The sequence below is a fragment of the Panulirus ornatus genome, chromosome 65 (assembly GCF_036320965.1).
Source record: "Panulirus ornatus isolate Po-2019 chromosome 65, ASM3632096v1, whole genome shotgun sequence".
NCBI lineage: Eukaryota > Metazoa > Arthropoda > Malacostraca > Decapoda > Palinuridae > Panulirus > Panulirus ornatus.
Genome location: NC_092288.1, coordinates 4,582,871 through 4,602,108, shown reverse-complemented (window position 1 = coordinate 4,602,108; position 19,238 = coordinate 4,582,871). Strand labels below are relative to the sequence as shown.

Below are 19,238 nucleotides of genomic sequence, written 5' to 3'. Positions count from 1 at the left end.
CTGAGAAACTTAGTGTGGTTTTGACTTTATACAGGATTTGAAGAACTTGCTGAATATGTCCCTATCCTTGAATTTGAATGCAATTTTGATATTTGCAAGCAAACATTTAGCCTCCTTAACTATTCTCCAAAGTTGGGACTCTGGTGACAAGTTAGAGGCAGTGTCGACTCCCAAAGGAAAGAAACAAGTAAACAGATTCAATAATAAACAAGGTAAATCATACTGGGATTAGTATATAAAAATTGGTGAATAATATTGAAGGATTTAATTCAGACATCAGTCAAATTTTTTAGTTGATCACTGGAAATATTATGCTCTTTCATGGAAATTAAGTTTCAGCTGCTTCATTATTGGAAAAATAGAACATAGGTATTGTTACAAAGTGCAAATGTAAACAAACGCCAATATATGAGAAAAGAGCATAAAAGATTTAGAAGCAATTTGTTTAGATGTTATTTTCAGCAAGAACAGAAGAGGCAATCATTACCTCTTGGTTTATGGAACCTTAATTATAAAGATGCTAAATCATTCATGATACCCTTTAAAGCATACAATATATTCTTTTCAAATTAGCATTTATACATCCCATCCCTAAGAAGGGTGACCATTCTGACCTCTTTAACTATTGTCCTGTTGCTTTGACATCTACCATTTCCAAAGTCTTTGAATCCCTCCTCAACTCTCATATCCTATATTCCTCTCTGGCTGATCTGTCACTGTGGTTGTCAATGGATCAGCCTCCCCCTTTTCTCCATCAACAGCAGTGTCCCTTAAGGTTCTGTCATGTCCCTTACACTTTTTGTTTTTGTTCAGCGATTTCCTCCCCATAAATAATCCAGTGCACTCATATGTTGATGACTTAACACTGCATTCATCCACATCCTTCACTTCTGCTCCCTATTCTCTCACTTGATCTGCAGCTCGACTTGACACAGCTTCCTCAATAAACTCAGACTTGGACAAGATATCTTAGTGGCATACACAGAATCTTTTTAAGTTTAATTCCTCCTATTTCTCTATTGGAACCTCCTCACAATTCTCGTCTCTCCTTTGATGGTTCTGTAATTCCACTTCTGGACTCGGTGAACATACTTGGTATTACTGTAACATCCACTCTTTCTTGGAAACCCTACATTACAGGAATAGCTAAGTCTGCCTCAAAGGAACTAGATGTCCTGTTTAGATGAAACTTTTCTACCGAACCGTTGCTCCATTTATACAAGGGATTGATTTGTCCTTGTATGAGTACTGCTCACACATTTAGGGTGGTTCTAGCTCTGCATCCTCACTTGACAGAGTTGAGTTGAAAGCATTCTGCCTCATAAACTGTCTCAGGCTAACTTCCAAACTTGGCCTCCATGCCCTGCACCACAATGTTGGTTCACTTTCCCTCTTCTGTACTTTGGTTTTTGCTCCCAAGAGCTGGCTGCATGTGTGCCCTCACCAATGGCTAGACCATGCAATACTCTGCAAGCTGCTGACTCACATGATTATTGTGTGGCCATCAGCAACTCAAGGGTGGGCCATTTTGATACCTGCTTCTTCTCCTACTCGTCAAAGCTTTGGAACTCTTTACCTTCTCATGTCTTTCCCAATAACTATAACCTGGCACATATCAAAAGACAGGTTTTTCATTTTCTCAAAAATTTGTTGATACTTTCCCTTGTCTTTTCTTTTACCATTTCATAATTCTCTATATTTCAATTAAGGCCCAGCCTTGATGTGGACTTTTGTCCGTGAGTGGAGTCTTCAACATAAAAAAGAAATGTTAGCATCACCTTTCAAGGCTGGCAAAAGTGTTTAGCTACAAAGTGTACTAAGCCAGTATTGACTGTTAACACCAAAACCATTTGGAATGACAAAATTCATGTATTTTATTTTCTAGAGGAAAACAGGTGAGATTAATCATTTATTGAAACATGAAAATCCCATACATTGGTTCCCAATTTCCAGTTGAGGGTTATACCCAATTGGCTTGGAAGTTACAGAAGACCTAGATCACACTTTTCAAATCAAAAGATGCCATGAATATTTTTAGAGAAATTACTGTAGAATTAATGGGTCATTGATACATAACATGTCATGCAAAAATCAGAAGTCTTTAATGTTTATCACTTCATGCAAGAATTAGAAATGATTAATCAAATAGTAGTCACTCAGGAAAGGATTGAATAAGGTATCTACAAAGTATGCCTGATTTGGCAGTATAGAAAGGCTGTTGTCATGTTGACTTCATGTAACCTGACTAAGCAGAGCAAATCAGCATAGGCTCAGATCAAACTGTGGAGGTAACAGTAAGTCTTTAAGATCAAGTAAAATAAACATTATATAAAGATAATAGGGTCTTTGTGAATGATTTGCATATCACCATACTTGATGAACTTGACATTTCCTCTCCTCTTTTTTCCAACAGAGAGGATCAGTGAAAGACTTCTTACTGCAGAGAGCCAGCTAAGGGAACTACAGCAGGAATATCAAAAAGCAATAGGACAGCTACAACAAGTCAGAGAGAAGAAGACTGTAATACAAGTGAGTGTGAAAATGTTGAAGATCATGCCAGTTATTTTACCAAGTTACATTGATTCCATTACAGTATTGGAGTATAACCTTAGTTATAACCTAATGGGTGAGCTGAATATTTTAACAAACTTTGTGTACATAGCACTTTAATGACGAAGGTGTTATTGAATTGAAATTCAGTAAAAAAAAATGGCAAATAACAGTCTTAGAAATGTTAATAACAGCTTTATCAAAAAGTGAATCAAATAAGAGGAGAAAATTTTTATCTTTGGGCCTGAATTGATGTGAATAAACTGAGTGTATGAAGGGAATGAAACTGAGAATATTAGTGAATCAGAAGGATAGATCAATGCACCACCTTTCGTTATTATGAAGAAAATGGATTCCATTGGAATAGTTATAGTGGTGAAAAGAACAATTATGTAGGTTGGATAAGTATTCACATTGGAAGAACAACCTGAGCAGATGCAAATTTGTGTGGGTTTTTTAATGGAAATCTGCAGAAAAACTATATACTGGGGAAGTTGTTTGAAAATCATTTTGTGTGTGGACATGTCATGCACTCAGAAATATAGACAAATAGGTAGAATATAGACATTCATTATTTCAGAATGAAAATGAACAGCTCAAAAGGGAAAATGAACGTCTGACAACTCTCAACTTATCTTTTGAGCAGAGGGGACTCTCAACAGAAAATGAGTCATTGAAAGCTCAGATTGCTCACTTAGAATCTGCATTGCAAGTAAGTACTAGGTAAATTTATACCTCTTTTTATGATAAGCTGTTTATTGGTGAAATTCTGTGGACATTCCTCTGAAAAAGTGCTCTGATAGTTAACAAATAATTCAAATGCATAGTTGGTCCTTTTTTTTCATATATTTCTGTGTTTCTTAACCTGTAGTTTCCTTTGTTTCATCATATTTATTTCATTGCTTTTCATAGTGGTGATGTTTGTTGAATTTTTGTCATTTGATATATATGATAGGATAGAACTATCATTTATGAACAAATTCATGTAAGAAAACAAATGTAAGACTGAAAGCAGTACTATTTTGAGTTAGACCATATCATAGTTAGCAGTGAATTGAATATCATGTTAATGAAAGAGAGCTGCATGATTGTTCCTTAAGCTCACTTAGTATGATATTATAAAAAGTCAATCTTCATATGAATGCCCATTGTTCTCAGAATCAGTATTCATGTCAAAGAACATAAATCAATCTAGCCATGTAAAACTGAAAGTGAAGGAGTGGACAAACAGTATACATACTACATGAAAAAAGTATGGTATTGTTCATTAAGGATGAGTACTGTAGTTGAAAACATGTTTTATAGAAAGTTTGTCAGTATTAGATTATGAGTAGTGAACTTCAAGTATGATAGGTTAAGAATGGCCAATGGTTGTACATGCACCATTTACAGATGGGGGTGCATGTAAAGTGAGACCAAGGTAGTGTGATAGTGGTATATTACTTGATTGAGGAGAAAGAGAATGGAAGTTGCCTAATTTGCTCTTTGCAGATGATTCAGTGTTATCAGCTAAATTAGAGGAAGGACTCAGTAGCATAGTAGGCTGCTTTGATGATATATGTATGAGGGAGATGTAGAGAATGGATGCAAATAAAAGGGAGACACTGGTGTTTTAGAAAGGGATGGGAGATCACGGTAGGGTATTGGTTTGCATAATAGAAGACTCAAAGTTGTAGGTAAATCATGATATTTAGAAATAAAGCTTAGTAAAGAAGGTGGTTGGAAAGCTAAAGCTGAGTGTAGATTCATGTAAGAAAAATGATTTGGAAGTGCATTGAAATTGCCAGTGAATTGGGAAAATTAATAATTGTAGAATAAGCAAGAAGCCTGAGTGAAGGAATACTTGTTCTGTCTCGGATGTATGGATGTGAAACCCAAGTTCATAAAAGATGAAAAAATAAAAACAGTTCAGATAGGTAACTTGTGTAGTATACAATTGTAGGATACAGGACTTTAGACATAAAAAGACCATTGAGTCCTTTCAAACAGCATATATAGACTGAAGAAAGATGCCAGAAGGATACTTGATGTGAAAAAATCACTTGAAATACAAATGGATGAAAGTCTTTCAGGATATTGTTGATATGTAGAATGCTTGGGAGATAGTCATCAAGATGATATATAGTAGTGCATTTGAAAGTGCAAAGGAGAAGGATAGAATATGGGAGAGATGGATAGATGCATGCAGTAAGAAAACTGAATAGTGCTTAGGATATTTCAGATGATGATGCAAGATTGAATTGGGATCAGTAGAAGTAATTATATATTATATATATTATCCCTGGGGATAGGGGAGAAAGAATACTTCCCACGTATTCCCTGCGTGTCGTAGAAGGCGACTAAAAGGGGAGGGAGCGGGGGGCTGGAAATCCTCCCCTCTCGTTTTTTTAATTTTCCAAAAGAAGGAACAGAGAACGAGGCCAGGTGAGGATATTCCCTCAGAGGCCCAGTCCTCTGTTCTTAACGCTACCTTGCTAACGCGGGAAATGGCGAATAGTATGAAAGAAAGAAAGAAGTAATTAGTGCATGGAGTTGGTGTGAATGGAGGCATTGGTTGAACTTGACAAATCAATTTAGTCTGCAGAGTGTAAAAGAAATAAGCACTTTTATACATGGTAAAGTTAGAAGTTTTTAGTAGTCTCAGCTTAGTCTTATTTTTGGATCTTTGTACCTTTTTATATCATATCATGTTTCTTAGTATAAATTTCAAGAAGAATGTAGTAAGTAGTTTCATGACAGTTCCCTCACTCTGTTAAATATTCTTCAGAAAGCAGAATCACTCCTCTCATTATGTGTCTTATTATGGTGATTTAATGATTACAGAGTGACCTTACCGAAAGAGGGAATTTCCTGGAACAGTTAACCCATGATAAGGAAGCCCTTGCAAGATCTGAGGTGGAAATGAAGAAGCTAAAGGACAGGAACTTTAGACTTCAAGAAGATCTAGAGAAAGCCACACAGAAGTTGAATATCATTTCAAAGGTACGGAACTGTGTTGGCTCTCCTGATGTTCTCAGACTTTTCATGAAACTGGAATCAAACACCACCTTTTAGGAACTAGTGTGCTTTAGAATTGCAAGAGAGCTATTCGCTTGAAATATTATTTCTTTGGGAAAGTGACCTAAGGCACCTGTTTTGTATATCACACTGTATATATTTGAATCATGCTCAAAACCTTAGGCTTTTATTTTTTCATATCATTGTACTGGATTCATAACTGTTATGTATGTAATATATATGTCTATTTGTACCTCTTCTCACAACTCTTGATATTTCAAAATAGGGGCTTATCTAGTATCAGGCAAAGCAGGGTGAAAATTCTCTTTTGGGCAAGTTGACTAACAAAGAAAAATTAGGGAGGTTTAAAAATCTTTAGTATAATTTCATCAACACTGATGGTAAAATCACTGTTAACATAAACCCTTTTGTTTTCTGTCTTCTTTGTTCTCTTAGACAATAGTGGTAGCAGTGTGCTTCACAAAATAATCATATTTTAAATATATAACATTCGTTTCAGACTGGTTTGCTGGATATGACAGAGAAAGATCTTGCAGATACATATATGAAATACAAACAAGATGGCTTAAATAGAGTGTCTGTCCAGGTTAGTGGAATACATTGATACAATAAATCATTTTATGTTAGACTATATTTGTAACTGGACAGGAATGCTTAGATGACACATGAGCATACCACCTACTTTATCTAGTGCTCTGATTCCATAGAGAACTCAGCTATAGTATTAACTATCAGCCTAGCTCCTGCATCATATCACTCCTGGTTTAGCAGTTGGGAGTTTCACTTTTTGATTTACTTTTCCTTAGCCTTTATTAGCTGCCTCATAATGATCTTTCATTTAAGTACTGCATATGCTTTAGTTGGATAGATTGATAAACCAGATTATGGTGATCCGACCATGTTTCCAGGAAAGCTAGAAATCATATGGCTTTTGTACATTTCTTTTCAGAGAGTAGAAGCATGTGTCTGACATAAAATTGATTTGTTCACTGCATGGTTTTATTCAACTTCAGTTTGCTTTTGTCTTCAAAATGCAGGAGGTTGAAGATCTGAAACAGGCACACAGTGAATTACAGCTTCTGTATAGGGAGAGAACTTTAGAACTGGAGAAGATTACAGCAACCCTTGCATCACATTCAGAGACCTACAAAGCATTGCAGAATCAGGTGAGCTGTCTTTGTAGGTATATAAGTAAGAAGTGGAGGGAACAGGGAGAATGGGAAGCTGAATGAGAGAGAAAGGATGGAGTGCTAGATGCTTTCATGGGTCAGGGACTGAATATGCAGGAAGGTGTGAGATGTGTATGAGATAGAGTAGATTTGTGAAGCGGCCAGGGGAAATGATATGTGTGGAAGTTGAGAACGTTATCTTGGAAAGCAAAAATGGGTATGTTTGAAGGAATAGTGGTTCCAACAATGTTCTATGGTTGCAAGGCGTGGGCTATAGATAGAGTTGTGTGGAGAAGGGTGGATGTGCTGGAAATGAGATGTTTGAGGACAATATATATATATATATTTCATCTTTTGCTAGGGTGTATCATTGTCCATTAACAAAAGAGAGAACAGTCTTGTTTAGGAACTTCCCACATCCTTGTTAGTGGAAGCAGCCTTGAAACTTCTGGAGCCCCTGCAGAGAAGAGGTTCATTGTGTTATGTGATAATAATAGCAATGATGGTAGATTTTAAGAAAATCTCTATGAAATATATGGACTTTTAGAAAAGTTAAAAAGTTTTATATTTCTAGAAATTTGAAGTGCTCTGTTCATAATTTCCTTTGGAATTCACTAAATCTGGTTTGTAATGGTAATATTCAAACATGCTTCATTCTGATATGAAAAGGAAACATGCATTATACATGCTGGTTAAAGAATGAAGCAATATACTGTAGATTTGAATTAGTTAAATTGTTTGTTGAATAATGGTATCAAGATTGTACCCACACATTTGATGGCGCACACTCCCACTCATACTTATATGTTTAATTTTGATTTTTTCCTCAAAAACTAATCTGTGATTCAATTTAGGTGGTAAGTGTGACTCAAGAATACCAGGAGAAGGAGAAGGTTCTACATATTACGATCAAGAATTTGAAGGAGGCAATTAAAAGACGTGATGAACACTGTGAGAAGTTGGAACAGCAGATGCTGGTGATCACTGAAAAGGGCATGAAAGATAAGCTGGAAGACATAGGTCATGATAAGACACAGACTGTCAATCTTGGCAAACATGATAATGTACTGGAGTTTCATATCAGTAGTGTGGTGTTTGAAATTGCTGATTTCAGCCAGTTGAAAACATTTGTTTCTTGGATAGTTCCATTTTCATTAGAAGATCCATTACAACATACAAATGTTGCCATTGGCTCTGATGCACATTACAATTATTCAGCACTGTACAAGTTTCAGATGAATTACAGAAACCTTGAATCCTTACGCGAAGATATTGTTACAGGTAATGTCGAAATTGAGTTGTGCATCTTGCAAGGTTTTCCATTATAACGTTTTGTAAAGGTGGTAAGTACTAGAATTTTATCCATTTCAAGTCTTGTTGAGATAGTTACGGTATATTTATCATGATTATTTATCATTATAGGTGTGTATAGTCGTGCCATAGTACGAGTATGAATCAGAAGCTGTCCATCTCATTAATTTTCCAGACAGAACCTCTCACCAACCATCCCTTATGACTGCTGTGTTGTTGCTACCTTCTCCCTGTTCTACAGATACTATTTTAGCAAATGCTCTTGTAAGCTGTCTTTCTGTGTTCCTACCAATCAAGACTTGATCAATGACAAGAATTTAGTTGCTTCCTTCCATAGTATCTAGATGGAGACTGGCCACACAAGGATTGACCATTATGACACCTCCTCCTTTCTTTGAACAGCAAAGCCTTGGAATTTTCTTCCATCTTTTGTCTTTCCTTTTCCCTATAACCTCTATACCTTTATGTATCAGATATACAGGCACCTGAGTAACCTTAGATGGCCATCATTGGGCATGTTTTCCCCATGTTGTGTCACTCAGTATAAGAGGTATCCAATGAATAGTCTTAAAAAATTTACATCATCTTGGATCTTTAGATTCACAAAGTTAACATATTTGTAACAAACTTACTTTTCTGTTTAGCAACTGATTTGATTTTGGTCTTTTCTCATATATTTTTTTGTAATACCCAATTGCTTTCCTGCTTTTGCAAGTTAGCAATAGGAATATACAAACAATGACATGTACACCATGGAAAGTTTTGTGGAGCCTAGATGTAGAAAGGGAGCTGTGGTTTCGGTGCATTACACATGACAGCTAGAGACTGTGTGAATGAATGTGGCCTTTGTTGCCTTTTCCTAGCAGTACCTCATGTGTGCGTTGGGGGGGGGTGCTGCTTTTCATTTGTGGTGGGGTGGCGATGGGAATGGATAAAGGCAGCAAGTATGAATATGTACATGTGTATATATGTATATGTCTGTGTATGTATATGTATGTATACATCAAAATGTATAGTTATTCAGTTGTCTGTGCTGCCTCAGCTAATATAGAACAAGTTTCTTCCTCACTCAGTGCCATAGCAGTTATGAGAAGTCCTGTTTGATATCTGTTCCCGCAATATGTTGAGATACACAGTGACTACATTGTTAAGCATAAAGTCTTCCCCATTCATCGTACTGAAATTTGGTAATTGATAAATTACATTGAATGACAGATAGAAAGACTTAATAGAAATATAAGATCCTTTTCAAACTTTCAGGGAATACTTATACATACTGAATTGCTAATTTTGCATCTTTTTTACAGTGTCTGTGTATATTCTTTTGGATTCGGGTCATCCAGCCAAAGTTGGAGAATGCCACATAACCTTTAGTGAGATTTTAGACCATCCTCGCAACACACTTCATGGCACTGTGGAAGTATTGCTGGTCCATGATGATGCAGAAGAGGCACAGCACTTGCCTTTAGGATTACACATGCAGCCAGGACAGGTATAGTGATATGGCTTTATATTATTTTATAAACATTAATGAATTTGGGTAACTTTTGAGTGATGTATGGATTTCAAGTGGACTGTGAAAATAGAAGAGAGGAAACTTTGGAGTTTGGAGGATTTCAGGTTAGGTACTGTGTTGGCAACCTTTCAGATGGGTAGAATTTTGTAATGTAACCATGAGTGGTTAAAGATATCCATGAGTGCTTGGGTTGCTGAAGTGTTCCTTGTGGAAGTTTGGTATGTTGTTAGGGTCTGTTGTAGTTTTTTTTATAGGGTTTTGACTGAGTTGTGCATGTCATTGGGAATTAGGGATAGAGATGCAGTATTGTGTTGGTATATTTTATGTAGGTTTTTCATGACTGTCTTGCTGAGGCATATGGTTAATTTGTGACTGATTTTTTAAAGTGTTTCATGAGTATGCGGAGGAGTAGAAATTGTCTGCTCCTGTATTGTTACTCTCTTAAAGTAGGAACAGGAAGGAACCTAGTAAAGAGTTTCCCTTCATAGCCCAGTCACCTGTTGTTGACACTGCTTTAACAAATGAGCATGAAGAAGAAGAAGTTTCTTGAGTGTGTACATATGTTCTTTTGGAGTAAAGATGTTGATTTGGACTAGAAGTGCTTTATGTGTAGGAGTAGTATAAAAGATGTAAAATTTTGCCATAATTTGCCATAGTTGCTACTGCTGCTTTTGCAGTTCATTGTGTTAAAGGGGAGTGGAGGGAAAAGGAAAAAAGGAAACCAAGGTGGAGATGGAAGGCTGGAGTGAATGAAGCTTTGAGCTTTAAGGCTTAAACTTAAAAGAGGATGTGAGGCACACATAGGACAAAGTGAATTGAAGCAATGCAGCATACAGGGTCTGTTAATGGGCTGAACTGTGGTATGTGAAATGGTTAGGGAAACCAAAGAAAGGTCCGTGGGGCTTGGCTGTGGATAGGGGCTCTGCTTTCAGTGCATCATATATGACAGTTAGAATGTTGATGTTAGCAAATAAGGCTCTTATTAGTTTGTTTCTCGCTGTGTGGTAAATGGTGCACAAGTATGAAGGAAGAATTACACTCGTTCACCATTTCCCTCTTAGCAAGATAGTGCCAGGAGCAGATGAAGAATTACCTTATTTGTTCACCTCCACTCTCAAGCTCACTTGTATAATGTACTGAAACTAGAGCCACCTGTCCACAGCCAAGTCCTATTGTAGACCTTTTTGTGGTTTCCCTGACCACTTCATATGCCCAATCTGAGCTCATCAACAGCACATTGCCCCAATATACCACATCACTCCAAATCACTCTATCTCATGCGTTCCTCATGCTCTCCTGTATGCTCAGGCCCCAGTAACTCCCAGCCTCCTTCATTCTATCCTTTCATATTCTTCTTGATCTTCTCCTCCCCTTGCTCTCTCCACTTCTTGCATGTATATCCTTTTAATTAGTCTATCTTCATTTATCCTTTGCATGTGTCTAAAATGTTTCATCACACCCTGTTCAGCTTCCTCAGTCATATTCCAAATAGTACTACACCTCTCCCTTACAGTATCATTTTTTACAAATCGACCCACCTTCACATTGCATATTGTCCTCAGGCATTTGACTTTTAACACATTCATCCTCCTTCATTTTTTTTGCATTTAGGGCTTAAGACTTGCACTTTCACAGCACTGTCAGGACTACATCATCAGATGTACCTGTCTTTACACATTTAGACAGTGACCTGTCTGTCTATATCTCTGATGCCCATTCCCTCTGGGAACTTCCATCAAGGGGTGGCTATGGCAAAAGAGTCTCCCTGTCCTTACATGCCTCCATTGCATACACCATCCCACGCTTTCTCTTTCTGTTTTTCTCCCTCCAGTATTCCTCCACCCAATTTGCCCATGTCACAGGTGGCCTTCCATTCACACCTCCCCCTTTAATTGTACTATCATACACTCTCCTTGTATTCCATTCACACATCCCCCTTTAATTGTACTATCATACACTCTCCTTGTATTCCATTCACACCTCCCCCTTTAATTGTACTATCATACACTCTCATTGTAAACTCCCAGTCTTGCATTCTTTCCACATGCCCAAACCACCTCAAAGCATTATGTTTCACCCATTCTACCACTCCACAATTCATTCCCCATGCATTCCTTGCCATACCATATCTCTCATATACCCTTTCATTTCTTTCTTCGTTCCATCTAGTCACACCACATGCTCTTCTCAAGTAGCTCATTTCCACAGCCTGGATTCTTGACCTCTATGCCTCATTCCACATCCATGTTTCGGCCACATAGGTCAGGGTTGGGAGACTCCTCATTGCTCTAAGGACATTTGCCTCCTCACCTACCATGTGGTTCACCATAGTTCTCATAGTTCCATCTGCTGCCATTCACTTTTCGGTATATATGATACTGCACTTCTGAATTCTCTCCTCTTAAATTCACACTCACCAACTTGTCTCACCCCTCTGCTGAACTTCATAACCTTACTTTTATTCACATTAGATCACAACTTTCTTTCACACACTCTCCCAAACTCAGGCGCCAGCTTTTGCAGTTTCTCTTCTAAGTCTGCCACCAGCCTAGTGTGTCATTTGCAAACAGCAGTGGACTCATCTTCTAGGTCCCTCCACCCCCAGCATACTGTAGATCCACCCATCTCCAAAAGACCTTCACATTTATCTCCCTTATTATCCCATCTATAAACAAATCAAACAGCCATAGTGTACACTTATTTCTCAGACCAAGTATTCCCAGTTACCATTCCTCTTTCAGCACACAAACTTGACAGTCTTTTCTCCCATTTTCATGTACACCTTGAACCTTATTTCCTTGAATATACCCTCAATTGTCACATAACCCACTTTAGCATTCAAGTTGCATAAAACTGATTGGCTCTCTTGCATCAAAATTGCTGAAGCATACATTTAGCTTCACCCAAAAAGCTCCTTATTTTAACCCACATCAAGCTTGAGCTCAAGTCCTTGTACACTTTACCATTCCCACCATTCACGTCAAATGATAAGTACCACCCATTCCTTTGCTTTTCCCTTTCCCTAATCCTGGACTTCATCTCTTAGACATTCCCTGAACATTTTGCCCATTTAGCCCATTTACCCATCAGCTTCTTTTACTTAGAAAATGAAGTTCTAGGCTTCTTTTGACTATAATAGATTCAGATTATGGATTTTTTCAGGTAATTGGAACACTCAGCTATTGGTTTCGCTTGCAACGACCTTGTGAGGATGTTATTACCCAGCACCTATGTAGTATTGGGTCCTTGAATGCAAGTAAACATTATGAGCATTTTGCTCCCAAAATGGTAAGATGTTTTGTTATTCTAAGAATAGTCCTTTTTTTTAATAATTTAGCATTAGTGAAATGTCCTGCATGAAATGTTTTTCATCTTAGTTATATCCATACCTTTTTTTTTACATCCTCATAAGATGATTCATTGACATAAAGCTAAAACAAGAAAAATGTTTTGAAAATTATGGCCACTTTAGTGGTGTAAATAGATGAGTAAGTTGAATTTAAGGAAAAAGAACATAAAAAGGTAATGAAATTCATTTAGATTTTTTTCACCTCTCAGCAATGGATGTAATATGTATGTATTGATAAATTCATTTAGTAATGCATTATATTTTTGGTTTATATAGAAGTATACTGTATAATAATTCTTATTACAGGGGTCCCTAATTAAATCAAAAAATCCCACTATGAACAAGAGAACTGGTGATCAAGAACATCAGGAAAACTCAGCTGGTCATAAGTCTCCCTCTTCTATTAAAGTAGGAGAGAGCAGTGTAGAACAAATGACAGAAGTGAAGCAACCAGTTCAGCCAGCTTCAAGAGCACCATCACATGCATCCATACACTCTGAGAATCAACAGTCTTCATCACAAGGCATTGAGGCAAATGATTTTCTCCAGAAAACATGTGAACCTTCAGAAATGAATAAAAGCCTCTCCTCAAAGCAGTTTAAGAGTGAGACTCAGACTGAGAATAGTACTAACAGTAATGTACATGAAAAGCAGCAGCATTCAGAGTCAGAGTCCATAGGTTCAACTGGGACTTACAATGTTAAAAGTCACTTGAAAACAAACACGAGAAGTTACATAAGTGATAATGATGACCATAACAGCCCCAAATATGTGCAGTCAGAAAAGACATCTAGTTTAGATTCTTTATCCAGTTCTAACCAGTCTATTAGTGATGCTGAATGTAAAGTGTCATCACCTGTTATTAATAAGAAAGCAAGTAGATCCAGTTCTTTAGTTCTAGACAAATCTGTCAAGAATAGTAGTTCTGAGGAAGCTAATGAAACCTTAGGTAGTGCCAGGGACTTTACAACAGATGGAGCAAGCCACAGAAATCATCCAAAGGTATGTTTGATGATTCCTGAACATTAGCTAAATTTTCTCTTGCAGTATGCTTGTTATATTATATATATTACACATGATAGAAAATAGATGTTAGTGGATGTGGCCTTTCTTCATCTGTTCCTGGCGCTACCTCACTAACATGAGGAATAGCCATCAAGTAAAAGAAGAAAAAAGATATATTTTTTCATAAGTATTTGCCATTTCTTGCAATAACGAGGTAGTATAAAGAACAGATGAATGAGCCTTTGAGGGAGAAATCCTCACTTGGCTGCCTTCTCTGTTCCTTCTCTTGGGAAAGTAAAACAAGGGAAGGATTTCCAGCCCCCCCCCCCCCCCCCCCCTTCAACCCCTTTTAGTCGCAGTCTATGACATGCAGGGAATACTTGAGGAGTATTCTTTTTTTCCCTATCATTACACATGACAGCTAGAGACTGAGTGTGAACGAATGTGGCCTTTGTTGTCTTTTCCTAGCACTACCTCGTGCACACGTGGGGGAAGGGGGGGTGTCATTTCATGTGTGGTGGGGTGGTGGCTGGAGTGGATGAAGGCAGCATGTATGAATATGTACTTGTGTACAAATGTATATGTCTTTGTATGTATATGTTGAAATGTATAGGTATGTATATGTGCATGTGAAGGCGTTTATGTATACACGTGTATGTGGGTGGGTTGGGCCATTCTTTCGTCTGTTTCCTTGCGATACCTTGCTAATGCGATAAAACCACAGGAGAATTGAAAGTTTGTTGGTAAGATCTTTCATTTATCACATCTTCAGGCAAACCAACAGAAAGGTAAGGTAACAAGCAATATGTACGGGAGGAACGCAGGTCAGTGTGGGGTTAATTAAAAAAGATTGACAGGTCAGGTCATAACACATCAGCTGGGTAGAATACCTTTACATATATGATTGACACATCAGGTCACAACAGTTCAGCAGGGCAGAAACTTTTTACATACCAAATCTGATATTACTGGATCACTGTGAATGTGGCCATAGGACATATTTATGCTTTGATCATAAGGTTTAGGAATTACTCAAAATTTTATTATCTTTCTATCTAAAGGAGAGCTACCTTTAATATTGTGGCAAGTACTGTTTTAGTCAGTGTGATAGTCCTCCATAGCTTTATGTTGAAACATTGTTAAAGTTCAGTATTGGTTTATAAAATGTTCATAGAATGTTCATGACTTGACATTATAGAAGCTGCAGTTTATCAGCAGCCACATTAACATGTTCACGTTGTGGTTTATGGTTCATGACTTGACATTACAGAAGCTGCAGTTTACCAGCAGCCATAGCCTGAATGGAAGCAGAAGTCAAGGGCCAGATGATCAACGCTCTTCATCTAAAGCTAGCATTACTAGTGATTCTGATGAAGTTGTAGCCATTGTTTCTGAGACATACAGGGTAGGTTTTTTATGTATCGTCATTTGACCTTTACCTTCCTCTTGAAGATAGTATTATTGCTTATTCACTATGTACCCATTGATTTTTTTTTAGATTGATGTTTTTAAATTAATGGGAAAAACTATTTTTTTCCCATGTGAAATGAAAGAAAATTATACAAGAATAAGACATCAGAAAAATAATTGAAAGAGGCCCCAACTTTCCCCAGGGGAAAGAAAAATTTTTGGTGGAAGTGTATATCTGATATATCTGTATGCACTAAACAGCCTGGTGCTTGGTACCTTTTATCATAATCAAGTAAATTTTATCATCAAGCAGATTATCATGTGGATTGTTAGATCCATCATCACTCTGTAGCAAATACCAGTATCATCTGAACTAAGCAGTCTAATATTACATCTTCTCCATCCCATGGCTGAAGGGTAACTGAAAAACTCATATGTAATAAATGTATAAGGAGGCCTTATGGATCTCGTGCCACAACCGTAGATCAGCTTAAATTCGAAAGTCGATGTGAGAGCACAGATCGTAGATTAATCTATATGAGGTCAGAGTAAATGGTTAAAAGGCAGCTGACAATATAAAATGTTCCCTGGGAGAGCAAAAATGGGTATGTTCGAAGGCATAGTAGTCTCACTAATGTTTTATGGATACAAAGCATGGACTATAGATGATGATGAGTGGAGGAGGGTGGATATGTTGGAAATTAATGTTTGAAGGCAGTATGTGGTGTGAGATGGTTTGATCAAGTAAGTAATAAAAGGGTAAGAGAAAGGTGTGGTTGTGAGAATTAAAGAGGATGTGCTAAAATGGTTTAGACATATAGAGAGAATGAGTGAAAAGAGGTTGACATAGAGAATATATATGTCAGAAGTGGAGGGAAAAAGAAGGAGACTAAATTGGAGATGGAAGGATGGAGTGAAAAAATTTTGAGTGACAGGGGACTAAGCATGCAGGAGGATGAAGGGTATGCATAGAATAGAGTGAATTCGAATTGTTGTTCAGAGGGGTTGACTAAAGCAGAGCATGTAAAGTGGCCAGAGGGGAAACCATGGAAAGGTCTATGAAGCCTGGTTGTGGATAGAAGGCTGTGGTTTTGATGCATTGCAAATGACAGCTAGAGAATGGATGTGAGCAAATGCATCCTTTCTATGTTTGTTCCTGGCATTACTTTGCTAATGCAGGAAACAAGGATTAAGGTGTTAAGGGTAATTCTAAGACCACATACACACTCACTAGGTATGCAGCCCTTGTATATATAGTATATGACTAAACTTGATCTTTTGTCATGGAAACTATGTTGATTTTAAGTTATTAGTTTATCTCTTAAGAATCGTACATCTTTATTCCTAATTGTTTTTAATAGTTTTACCTAAAACTGACAGGTTGATAGTTTGTGTTGCATTTTCTGTAATCTTTTTTTATAAATTAGTGTTACATTTGCAACCTTTCAGTCATTTGGCACTTTTTTTCTAGCCAGTTCATCAAAAAACAGATTCAGTGATTTGCTGCAGCATATATAAGTGAAGGGAAGGTGGGAAGGAGAGTGCCATTGAACTTTATTTTTGTTTTTTCCCATCTCCTGTCTCTGTGACTTGCAATCTAAGAATACAGGGTTTACCCCACTGCCACACCTTCACCCATAATTCAAGTTCATATTACCACTACCCACACAACATTATCTTTAAAAAAAAGTTTTACATAGCATTTTAGTGTATTAACCAAATCATAGGCAAGTAAGATTTTTATCTTTAATGCGTGCATTTTTCATAAATAGTACTGTTTTCTTGATTACAGGATAAATTGTCAAAGATTTACGTTGAAGTGTGTAGTCTGACTTTACATAATGACTGCAGTGTAATTCAAGACCCTTTAGTGGAATTCCTCTTTGTGGATTACCATGGGTTTCTTGGCCTTCCACCTGATCTGCTTGAGACTCCTGTGTCACTTCCAAAGCCTCCTCCAGGATGTAGCTTAAATTTCAACTTTGGCCAGGGTGAGTGAAAAATTTAGACATTCAGGGATAAAGAAATACTTTGATATAACAATCATCTGGAACAGGATAGCATGTCTTCCTATTGATTACAGGGCCTTGAGACATGTAGTGCTAATAGCTCCACATCTGTTTGCCAGGGCAGTTAATGGTAGATCAACATCCTAGAGCAAGGAAGTTGAATGTGATTCATTTTTGAAACAAAAGAAATCTACAGATAGTGATAGTTGATAGAAGATCACAAAAGACTTTAGCTAGTTCTGGTGGAAAATTCAAAATTATTGGAGGAATACCACAAACATAGTGAGTTTTTTGAAGTTTAGAGTTTCAGTGGGAATCAAAGATTATTGAGGTTTAAAGTGTGGGAAAATGTAAAGCCAGTGAAATTTTTCCTAATTAGCTATAGTGACTGAGGTGAAATTATAGCATGTTAAAGCATTTAAGGTTGGAATACAGCCGTGGTGTAGTAATTGTGTATTGAAACATATATGGTAAGGATAGTAGCTTTGCTCTGATTATAGCATATTTAAACATTTATGGTAATGATAGTGAAGCTAACATAAATCAGATTGACCTATTAAAGAAGAAAATAAAAGATACTATTGAATAGATTATATTCTGGAACACACATATTGTCACTCAGTTAGTAAGAGATTAGACATTATCATCATTGCTGAACTACCCTGTTGTACTTGGTTGGATCACTTCAAACTGGTATCATAACTTATGGTTCACTAAATTCATTATGCAGAAAGCTTAGACTTTTAATAATTGCAGATTGCTTGAATATACTTATGCAGTTTTTGTGTAGTTATCCTGCTGTAGAATCCAGATTAGTGTGCTGTCAAATCAAGGCAAGGCCATTAAGAGAGGAAGTGGTTTTCCCTTAGGCCAAACAAGCTGGCAAGGTTTGTTGTTTTGTGCCCCCCCTACCACTAAAGATTTTAGAGTTTGATAGCCTTATAGGGAAAGAAATGTTTTCTTTGTTGATATTACTAAGGACCTACACCACATATAAAAGAAAACATGACAACCTGTGGACTGTTGCTTACTTTTAGGTTGCAGTGCCCTGTTGTCTTTATATCTCATCAATAAAAGTAGAGTTTTCAGATGTGCTGTTTTTTGAAAGTTATGAAACCTTTATGTTCCTTTGTCAAAACTGATCTTCTTTCTTTGTTATTACAGCAGTTAGTAAAGGTAAATAATATATGTTAGTATAACAAAACATATTATCCCATTCATTGTGGCTGGATGGTATACATCACTTTTGTTTGCTCACCCCATCTGGGATATATAAATGAAAATCCTTAAATCGCCCACTTCAGCCTTATGGCAAAATATACAGCACTTAGTGCTTGTAATGGGATTCCACACATTGTTACCAGATGCTGTATAATGAATTATATCCATACATTGACCCATCACATTATGAACTAATTTGCGAAACTGTGACTCTTACAAGATTATAGATGTTTATGACGAAAGCCCTTAGTAACCATTTTTGTTTGTAACAAAAACACTTCCAGAAATACAACTACCTATGCCTGACAGTTCTCCTAAAGTACCTCATACACCTGACAGTGGAGCAGTATAAATTAAGGGTGTTTAGCACACGTGAAGAACGCTTCACCAGGTTAGAATGTGCATAATTTCATGTAGAAAACCATGTTTTAGTTAACTGTAATGATAAACTTATGGATTTATGTCTTTTAGAAAATGGAGAATATTTTGCACACAGAATGTACAGTGGGTATTAGAACAGCTGCAATGAAAGAGTAAGCAAGATATTATGATGACATAGGAAGAAGCTATATGTTGATACTGATGTAACGTGCATTCCATCTAGGATCTGCTACTGCAAAATAAAAAATTTTCATGGAGTATTTTTGACCTTTCAGAATTATTAAACTTGATTCATTTCT

General features: G+C 37.0%; 1 protein-coding gene across 6 annotated transcripts in view; it reads left to right on the top strand.

The window, feature by feature from the left end:
• LOC139746641 (protein fantom-like) overlaps positions 1-19,238 on the top strand; it is a 30,538-nt gene that overhangs the window by 9,475 nt on the left and 1,825 nt on the right. For 5 of the 6 annotated variants that reach the window (XM_071658060.1, XM_071658062.1, XM_071658061.1 and 2 more), the window contains 11 exons: positions 2,414-2,529; positions 3,131-3,262; positions 5,374-5,532; positions 6,068-6,154; positions 6,606-6,734; positions 7,592-8,018; positions 9,356-9,540; positions 12,727-12,852; positions 13,220-13,915; positions 15,189-15,323; positions 17,121-17,319. In XM_071658060.1, the coding sequence (XP_071514161.1) occupies positions 2,414-2,529; positions 3,131-3,262; positions 5,374-5,532; positions 6,068-6,154; positions 6,606-6,734; positions 7,592-8,018; positions 9,356-9,540; positions 12,727-12,852; positions 13,220-13,915; positions 15,189-15,323; positions 17,121-17,319 (2,391 nt within the window). The remainder of the gene's footprint in view (positions 1-2,413; positions 2,530-3,130; positions 3,263-5,373; positions 5,533-6,067; positions 6,155-6,605; positions 6,735-7,591; positions 8,019-9,355; positions 9,541-12,726; positions 12,853-13,219; positions 13,916-15,188; positions 15,324-17,120; positions 17,320-19,238) is intronic. The other variant, XM_071658065.1, reaches the window with a different exon arrangement.